Genomic DNA, 11,085 nt, shown 5'->3' with positions numbered 1-11,085 from the left:
TATAAAATATGATAATGTAAATGTTTACTTGTTTAACAAAATAAAAAATAATAATTGTTTTATTAACATTACAAAAACTTTCTACATAAAAAAATCATTATGAGAAGAACATTATAAATTGTTTCATTAACATTACAAAAATAACATAATTTATCATTTTTTGACTATAAATTGTTTGTGGAAAAATAGTTATTTTTCAAATTCATTTAAATAGCATAAATATTATTATTCTTTAAAATAAATCTAAATCAATCACACTTATTATTTTTACAATAAATATGTAATCCAATTTAATATTTATGAGAGAGAAAAGATTATTGATGATTTAATGTTTATAGAGAGGAAAGATGAGGATGTATGAAAACTAATTTAATGGTGATAGAGAAGAAAGAGAAGAGAGAAATAATTATTTTAAAAATAAATAATAAATTATTATAATATCTTTATATTAAACTTAATAACACAAAGAGGTTTAATGATTTTTTATTTAAATAATATATATGGTGTTGATTGCTAATACACTGCTGCCAAAAAAATATGATGTTTACATTAACATTCTCTCTATATGTGTATATAGGATAGATATATATGTATATAGGATAGGAATCTATTTTATAAGAGAGTGGAAGGATTAAATATAGAACATAAAATCAAATATAAATTATTAATATTTAATGTTATGTGATTATTTAAGAAGTCACGTAAGTTTTTTTTTTATGTGATTCTTTATATTAAATTCCAGCATTCCATTTCCTCTCATAGGATAATATATATATATATATATATATATATATATATATATATATATATATATATATATATATATATATATATATATATATATATATATATTTGCCGGCTTGTGGTTGATATTAAATATACGAAAGGGACATTTGAGGTGGGTTACAAATGCAAAACTTACAAGAAAGCATCTTTGGCCAAGTCGTGAATTGAAGTCTCATGAAAAAAATAACATCATCGAGATCGAGCCTGATAGTATTTGTCTTTTTGCATAAAATTTTGAATAAACATTCCATTCATTTTCTCAACCTAATTTATTTACCTATTGATGAATATCTAATTTAATTTTTTACAGACATAATTTAACTATGAAAAACTATTAAATCTTCCTTCAAATTACAAATTCTAGACATTTTAAACTTTTCGTCTTTTCAATGTAAGACCTAAAATTAATATTTCATTTTATAATCTTAAGATACTAAATATTATTTTTAATAATTAAAGATTCCTTGTAGTTTTAGAGAATCCAGGACATATTGATCAGTCGAGAGCTAAGATATATAATCCCTCAAAGTATTAGGATGTCTTTAAGGAAGAAACCTCTCTCCATATTCACATGTTTTAAGAAGAAAAGTTATCTGCCAACAAGCGTCCTTGTTTTGGGAGACTAATTTGAGATTTTCTTTTTTTACAAAATTTCAACTTGAATTTAGCATTAAAATAATATAAGAACAAACTAAACCATCTTAGCTAAATTTAAATAATATAAGCCAAAATAAACAATCTTATCTTCTTTTTTTTCTCTAATTCATTCCTATGATTAATATTAGTGAAAGAAAATGAAATGAATGTGTGTGTGTGTGTGTGTAATATAAGCCAAAATAAACAATCTTATCAATCTTATTACCATCAAAATAAGACTAAAAATAAAACTTGATTTATTTTTTATTTAATTTTATGAATAAAAATATTTTAATAATTTCATCAATTGTGATTAATTTGTATTTTATGTACATGAATACGAATATGAGTTTATTATTTAATTTTATTACGTTTCGGTCCGTTCTTATATCTTTAATTTTGAAATATCTCATATAACAATTATCAGGGAAAATCGGATAAGAATAACAACTAAATGTCCTCAACATGAATTTCGAGATGTACACATTACTATAACGTTTAATGCTGACGAAATGACTCTAAAAGTATTCCAAATATGTAAGTTTCAAATTTTATTTTCAAAGAGATATAAAGGTTTTTTAAAATTTATTATAAGAATATAGAAATATTATTATTACATTTATATATATTATATCATAGTTTTTCTAATCATTGAATAAAACTAAGTTGGAAAAAGAAATTCCATTAAATATGGTCATTCAAGTAGTAAAGATTGATTGACAAAATATATTTTATATTTTTAATTTGGTAAAAAAATAAATCAAAATAAAATAATAATAAATGAAAAAATTATTTGAAAATTAATTGGAAAAGAAAATGAAAAATTGACACCAAAAAGAAAATGTAATGGTATCATTTTTTTTTATGATAAATGTTAGAGATACATCTAGAGTTAAGACTAAAATAGAGTATATAAGTAAAAGATTTTGACTTTATAAGTTGGTCTTTAAAATTAAAATTAAGTTAAATTTAAACTTACATCCTAATATAATATAATATTAGAGTCTATCTTAACAAGTATTGTTGAGCCTATCATATTATATGCGAGGATATTATTATACCATGCATTCACAAATGTCGTGAAGCACACTTCATGCTCGAGATGTTCAAATCCTTAACGTAAAAAATGTATGCTAGAAATCTCACATCAAGATTAAATTAAGCTTAAACTTATAATAAGCCGAAATTTATTGATAAAAATTAATTTAATCTAACGGACACACTATAAGATTCTCAAAAAAAACATGAATAAAAATGATGGAGATGAAATAAAGGGTCATAATAGGTTATTAGGTTACGTGCTTGACTTGGAATTGAAGCTATAGAATATTGATGAACTAAATCATACGTCAAGCATTCGTCAGAGAACTATATATAGATTATGCTTTGATTGTCCTAAACTATAGATTATCTGTATCAGAACTTCTTATGCTGGACAACAGCATTTCTTTTGCTGCCATTCAACTTTCTCTTTCTTTAATGGGTTTTCCTTTTATTGTCGAAAATAATAATAATAATAATAATAATAATAATAATAATAGCTTATACTGATGATTTTCCCATTTTCGTGTTCATGATTCACCTGGCTTAATCCATATCGCATTATTATCCAAGTATCGGAGTACCACAAAAGCTGTGATTCAATGGACTTTCTTTCTTTCATGATTCTATTTGCATGCATACTTGTTCCTCCTCTCAAAATTTCGGTAGCAAATGATTCTATCAACCTGCTCCAGTCCACGAGTGATGGGAAGACCTTGGTATCAGAAGCTGGAAAGTTTGAACTTGGGGTTTTCAGCCCTGGTAGTTCCCAGAAACAAGACAGTTGTTTGGGTTGCTAAAACCCCATCAAGATTCCTCAGGCATCTTAACACTCAACAACACAGGCAATCTTGTCCCAACAACTCTCACAAACAAGCACAGAATCCTGTGGTAGTGCTCTTGGACAGTGGCAATCTTGTGATAAAAATCAAGGGACAAGCAGACCCAGAAGCGTATTTGTGGCAAAGTTTTGACAATTCATCTGACACACTCTTGCCAGGAATGAAGTTAGGTTCGAACCTCCGAACTGGTCTGAATCGGAGATACACTTCTTGGAAGAGTCCTGATGATCCATCCCCGGGAGATGTTTGGGTTTTTTTGGGTTTTTTTCTAATTCACCCTCTCACGCCCAGTACTCTTTGGACTTGGTGCGTGGTCCTTTTGAATGGATCTAGAATAGGCTCTGATATCAGGAAAAAATCTGAACCTAATTCAATCCTAAAAATTAGCTCGTGAGAATTATCCTCACCTTATATGTTTTATCTTGACACTGTCTCTAGTCAATGTGAAATTTGGATTTGTTTCTAATCAAGGGATCACAAAACTTGCTCCGGTGTGGACCTTGGAATGGCTTATATTTTAGTGGAATGCCAGATCAACAGAAGAACCCCATTTTTTACTTGATTTTTGTCAAGAAATAAGGATGAGATTTACTACACCTACAGCCTAGTGAATAATTCAGCCATGACCAGAACTGTAACAAACCAATCAGGTACAATTAATCGTTATGTATGGTATGGAAAAGAATGGGGATTGTATAGTCGTAAATATGAAACTTTAAAAATAATTGTTTAGTGGATGAATATTTGGTATAAATATAATAATTAGGATAGTCGACCTACAATTCCTTACAACACGGGATTTATTTACATAATTGATCGAGCAATTGTTTCCTTTATTAGGATTTATTTTGTTTTACTCTTGTATCGATCACCCTATCTATTATAAATTTTCAATATACTGGCCTCTTGAATCAAAGAGGAATTGAAACAAATAGGGTGTTCTCATTTCGTCAAATATCTATCTCATTTGCTTGAGCATACGTAAATTATTATAAATTTTTAATACTTTTTTCGATTTTCATAAATAAATAAAAAATTTAAACTTTTTTCTGGGTCTCAAGTTCCTATGCTGTGCATGGGAACCGTGACTTGGTCTTTGGTCCCACAAAGACAAACCTCATCTCTATCAAATTTTATCAAATTCTAAGAACTTGCATAGAACCAGATTTAGTAATTCATTCAGACTGAAGCAAATTTCACCTCAAACAACCTCTTTATTACACACATAACTCTTGGGGGAGTGAAACACTCCTAGTTTGTATAGATGGCATCATAATAACTGGAAATGATGACAAAGAGAAGTAGAACTAGAAGCAAAAATTGGTTTGACTACTCAAGGAATCTTTCTATCTCAACAAAATCTGTACTGATTTTTTATCCAAAATACAAAAGGCTTGGATGCAAACCTATCTCAACTCCTATGGACCGATTACTAAGTTAGAAAAAGCTCCAAATTAACTGGTATTTTGGGAGCCTTTACTGCAATTTCTTGCCTGTTGGTTAATATTCCATGCATACATGATATCTGTAATAATATTTATATTTCTTTCTTTTATTTGGTTGTATTGATCAAAGAATGATTACCTTGTAGACAGGTCCAAAACCACCTTCTCCGATATTATTTTTGGTGAAGTCATTAGTGGCAGAGTGAAATTGGAAACTGTCATGAATCGAGAGAGAACAAATTTCGTTTTATAATTCCAGTTTCTTTAAAACTTGTTTTTTACAATGAATTCTGCAAATTGGAAACTGTCATGATTTAATCATCATGTATCAAAATTTTAACACGCAGTTGTATTTCGTTAGTTATTTGATCTTGAGTTTAAAATTTGCTAATATTGAACCAAATGAAATCATATATTTTGTTTTATTTTTCTTATGTAATTTTCATTTTTTTAGAGCTTAATTGCTATGCACCGTTAGTGTAAAAGTTTTTACACGGTGATCAATCAATTAATCATGTTTTGTATGACTTTTAAGGTAGCTATTAAGGAAGTCAACAAAATTAATGACGGTTGATGACAAACTTCACACTGTTTATTTTCTCTTTTTATTATTTTTGCTAATTTAAATTTCATTCAATAACATTATTGAAGGCCTTTCTCTGTTTTGTAGGAAATTCATTCACAAATGATAACAGGGAGGGAGTCAGGGAAGAACATATGAATAAGCTGGAGTTCTGGACATCCAATTGTTTGATCTACAGACAATTGCAACTGCCACTAATGATTTCTCCACCGAAAATAAGATCGGAGAAGGTGGTTTTGGACCTGTATACAAGGGGTATGCAGGGAATATTAGCCAACAGGCAAGAAATTTCTGTAAACACTCTATCAAGGAATTCATGGCAAGGAGTGACAGAGTTCATAAATGAAGTAAATTTGATTGCAAAACTTCAACATCGGAATCTTGTAAGACTTCATGGTTGTTGCATTCAAGGACAAGAAAGAATGCTAATCCATGAATACATGCCAAACGGCAGCCTAGACTCCTTAATTTTTGGTATGGAAAATGAGCAAAGCATGGCTTTGGTTGCTCTTGACATCAGCAGATTACTAAATTTTAAAAATCATGTTGAATAAAACAGGTTATAATAGAAGTAAATTGCTAGAGTGGCCTCAACGTTTTGACATAGTGAGTGGAATCTCAAGGGGGCTTATGTATCTTCATCAAGATTCCTGATTAACGATTATACATAGAGACCTCAAAGCAACTAACATCCTATTCGATGAAAAATTGAGACCAAAAATATCAGATTTTGGAGTGGCCAGAACTTATGCAGGAGACCAATCTGAAGGAAACACAAGTAGAGTAATAGGGACCTAGGGAGTGTCACGTTATCCAAAACCATTTTTGCTTTTTTACAAATATGTATGTAAATTGTTCTTGATGCATGTAATGATGTCTTGCAGTGGGTATATAGCACCGGAGTATGCCGTTGATGGGTCATTTTCTGTAAAATCTGATGCCTTTAGCTTCGGCATTTTAGCGTTGGAGATTGTATGTGGCAAGAGAAACAGGGGACTTAATCAGACAGATAAGAGTCTTAACGTCGTTGGCTGTGTAAGAGCTTGAATCTGTTTTCAACTTATGTGTGTCTAGTTAAAATATAACAAATAATTATCTTTTCTTCTTCTTATTATTATTATGAAACAGGCATAGACATTATGGAAAGCATGCAGGGCATTAGATTTGATTGACTTAAACATGAAATTGTCGTCATGCATTATATCAGAAGTACTATGTTGTGTTCATGTTAGTCTTTTGTGTGTGCAGCAGTACCAGAAGATAGGCCTCCAATGAAGTCCGTCTTTCGCTCATTCTAATGCTGGAGGGACACATGAAATTGGTCGAGCCTAAAGAACATGGTTTTATTTCTAGAAATGTTTTAGGTGAAGTAGATTTACGCTCGAATCAGAACGACACAAGTTCAACCAATTATGTGACAATTATCCTGTTAGAAGGTCGATGACTCGTGAAAGGTTTAATTGGACATACTCTACATATAGCTATAAGAGGAAATCTGTAAGAACTTATATGCGAAAAGTGCAGGCCTAATTTATGACATTCTAGCATGCTATTTTTAACTTGTTTTGATATGTTTATTGATAGGTGTTATGCATATATTATTTGTATATTGAAATCGCATAGCAATTATCTCATTTTTTTTATCTTTTATTGTTTAGTTTGTGTTAAAACAATAGGACTTAGCTTCTTTTAAGTTTTTGTTCAGAAGATATTAAAGAGTAATTTTTGTTTGTATTTTGTGTAGAGTTGAGTTGTAGCAGAGACATGGAAGAGGATGAAAGATCAAAAGTGTCGTGCCCAGCATGATCTTGTAGCTTAGCAAGTCAGACCCGCTCAGCCCAAGCTAGCCGCTTAGCGCAAGGAACCACATGGGAAGACAATTGTCACGAGCAAGCGCGCATCCTGTGCTTAACGCATGGCCACTTGATCTAGTTGGACATGCACTCAGAGCAAGAGTCACGTTAAGCACACAAGAGATTTTTTATTGGCCAATTGCTTGGTGAGGCATATAAAAGGAAAGGAAACTTTGTGTTTCCTTAGCCACGAAGAAACCAGCAAGAAGCAGAGGAAAGCAAGCAGCCGGTGCAAGGAAAATCCATTTTCTAAGCTCTGGCCGATCCATTTCAATCCAGTTTTCTTCCCTTTCATTCCACTTTTATTTTTGTAAGTCTCTCATGATAATGAGAGACAAAAAATCACCCGTTGTTGGGAGCTCTACAACCCAAATTCTCTTGGATGCAATGATTCTAAACTATCTTCTAATATAATGTTATTATTATTCATCCTTGTGCTTATTTACATACTTATGGTTTGATATATGTATTATTTTAGGATATAAATATTGGGAAATATTTTGATAAGCCCAAATATGTTTGTATCTAAATTCTAATATTATTTGGGCTAAGCATCCCCTACGCACTAAGCCCGAATATCTCTGTGTGAAATATTTTGCTAATTGGGCCAAGCGCATACATCGCGCTAAGCCCAAGCTATTTTTTGTATGTTCGACTTTTGTGTTGGGCTAAGCACGCTCTACGCACTAAGTCCAATTCCTTCTCTGTCTTAAAATATTGTTAATTGGGCTAAGTGTGCTACCCACGCTAAGTCCACGCCTATCCCAGAGGTTTCATTTTTTGTATAGGGCATAGTGAGTCATGTGCGCTAAGCCCAAATATATCTTTGTTTGCGTGATTTCAATAATTAGGTTCAGCGCACACCTTCATGCTAAGCCTAGCCTCTCTTTTTCAGTGTTTTGCTAAAGGTAGCGCTAAGCGCCCATTTGTGCACTTAGCGCCCAGTCCAATACATGTTACCTTTATTTTACTTTTTACTTTTGACTTTAATTGTTTTACCTTTTAATTTATCTTCTTTTTGTCCTTCTTTTTATGCAGATGGCTTTTAAAAAATGCAGAGCTTCCACATCACAAGCTAGGCCACATGAGCCCAAGCCAAAATAGGACTCCACCAGGTTCACATCATAAGTGGCATGGCACAAATATCAAGAGAACATTCATCTCTAAAACACACTTCCGGAGAGGAGCGTCCAGCTTACCTACTCTTGCCTACTCTCACTGAGCTCCTAGAGAAGAACATCGATATAGCTTTGGTGAAGGAGTTCTAGTCCAACATCTATAACCCTTAGGACGGCTTGCCTAAATATTGCAAAGTTCGAGGGAAGGTCATCAAGTTCGATGCTTAGACATTGAACACCTTCCTGGAGACACATGTGGTCCTATATGAGAGTGAGAGGCATCCTACCTTTTCCCAGTTTCTCTACACTTACCCTGACCACCAGGCCATTGAGGTCAAGCTCTACCTGCCTGGGGGTCATTTCATTCTGAACACTGAGGGATCCCATGGAAGATTCCGAGGAAGGACATGACCACTCTCACTCAAACTTGGAGTGCCCTCTCTTACTCCAACCTCGCTCATACCTCCCACACCTATGATCTCAACATCGACTGGGCCCGCCTTATTTATGGTATTATTATAAAGATAGACATGGACTTGGACAACATGATCTCCTCTCAAATCACCCAGATAGCCCAAACCAGCTCGTCCAAGCTCGACTTCCCAGCTCTCATCACGGTCCTCTATGATGCCATGGGAATCCATTTGATACCTTGACCTTCGCGAGTCCTTAAGCCTTGTCATTATGTCATTAACTTGGCATACATACGGAATAACTACTAGAATCCATCAAATACTTTTGTAGTGTCATTAACCTTAATGATATAATTTTGATACTATTTTAAATAATAATTTTCACATAAATAGTAAATTAAATAATATTTGACTATGCTTAATTTTTTTAAAAAAAGGTACATTAAAGTATATATTTCACAAAATAATTAAAAATATTTATAATATTATATACCGTAAAATAACATATTAGAATTGTCTAAGACATTATTATTATTATATATAATAAAATAGTAAGTATTATTATTATAATATATATATATATATATATATATTAAAATAGTATAATATATTATTTGTTTCTTGCTTTTTTCACTTGGTTCTTTATAAAAATTTGTTATTATTTAAATCTTTTAATAATGTAATTATTTTTAAAATTAATAATATTTATATTCATTGATTATAATTAAAATTGTATTACCATTTTCACATTCATTATCAAATTGATGATTTCATTTTCTATATAAATCCTACTTCAAAATTGTTGACATATCCACCCAATTTCTTTCGTGTGTGTTTTCTATCTTCTTCTTCTTTTTCATTATTATATTATCATTTCTTTCATTCTTTATTTTTATTTTTATGTATGAAAAAGGATACTTGAATGTGTTATTGATCATCATCAAAATTGAGAATTTAGTTCTTTTAGATTGACAAGATATAAGGTGGATCTATATTCATAATTGATATAAAAAAATCATATCTTTAAATTTTTATTTTTAGTATTGTTTATATTTATATTTTGATTTTAGGTCTAAATGTTTCTTTGAATGATTTTTGTGAGATTCAATAAAAATTTAAATCAATGTCATATTTTTATTAGAAAATTCTTATATGAATCATTTATCCAATATATTTTGTGAGGAATGACAAGTAGAAATTAGAGATTATATTTGATTAGGTATATCATCTTACTCTTTGTCTTTTATCATTATTTTTTTGTTTGCAAGATTCACTCCAGTTATGTTTTTTTTTTTTAATTTCATTGTTATGTTATTATATATTTTGATATAATATCATTTCTTTTATTTTTCATTTTTATGTATGACATGATACTTTAAACGCGTGATCGATCATCATCAAAAATCAAAATGTAACTTTTAAATTAGTAAGGTATAACATGGATCTATATACATCATTGATAAAAAAAATTGTTTAAATTTTTATCTTTAGTGTTTTTTATATTTATATTTTGATTTTAGGTATAATTGTTTCTTTAAATAATTTTTTTGAAATTGAATAAACATTTGAAACAATATGATGTTTTTATTAGAAAGTTCTTACATGAATCATCCTCCTCCTCCTCCTTATTTTTTTTTCAATCATATTTTGAATAGTTCTATTACAAATTTTTATTTTTTTCTACTCAAATCAATTTTTAAATGATATGAATGATAATTTTTAACTATCAATTGGCTAATTTATTTTCTTCAAAATACATGTTATATGTGTAAATAATTTAATAATTATCATTAACATAACTAATTTAATAATAATATTTTTAGTTTTGAAATATATGCTAAAAATTACAATAAATAATTTAAATAATTAAATTGATAATAAATCTTGCACAATAATAATAATAATAATAGCAATAAAAATAACAATAATAATAGTCATAATACAACAATTATTTATTAAGATCAATCATAACAAACTATAACTTAATATTTTTATACATTTAGACCATAAATGATAATAAACATCAATTAAATATCATTAATTTAAAATAGCTAAGGTACCTAACAATATAATTATTGTTACAAAGAAACAATAAAATGTAATAGCTAATAACATATTAAAGATTAGTAATAAATACAAATAATTGATGACATCTTTAATAAGTTAATAAATTTTTAAACAATAATATTTAAAGTTTGAAACATACAATTATTTTTATAAATAAATTTTAAAAATTAGTAAGCAATGAAAATAAAACTAAAACTAAGAGAAAATAAATAATAATAATAATTATTAAATCGAGATTATTCAATTTATATTACATCATTGAGCTTAATTAATTCAAACTTGAAAACTTTAAAAATATTAC

At 29.5% G+C, this 11,085-nt stretch overlaps 1 protein-coding gene across 1 annotated transcript; it reads left to right on the top strand.

The window, feature by feature from the left end:
* The first annotated feature begins 2,864 nt into the window (after window positions 1-2,864).
* Window positions 2,865-3,945, top strand: LOC106798962 (S-locus-specific glycoprotein BS29-2-like). The gene has a single exon (XM_014776737.2). It carries the CDS (start codon window positions 3,136-3,138, stop codon window positions 3,697-3,699), a length of 564 nt encoding a protein of 187 aa, XP_014632223.1. The 5' UTR covers window positions 2,865-3,135; the 3' UTR covers window positions 3,700-3,945.
* Window positions 3,946-11,085: the final 7,140 nt, after the last annotated feature.

This window comes from Glycine max, chromosome 6, assembly GCF_000004515.6.
Source record: "Glycine max cultivar Williams 82 chromosome 6, Glycine_max_v4.0, whole genome shotgun sequence".
NCBI lineage: Eukaryota > Viridiplantae > Streptophyta > Magnoliopsida > Fabales > Fabaceae > Glycine > Glycine max.
The sequence above is the reverse complement of the archived record's forward strand: the minus strand, read 5'-3'. Positions and strand labels throughout refer to the sequence as shown.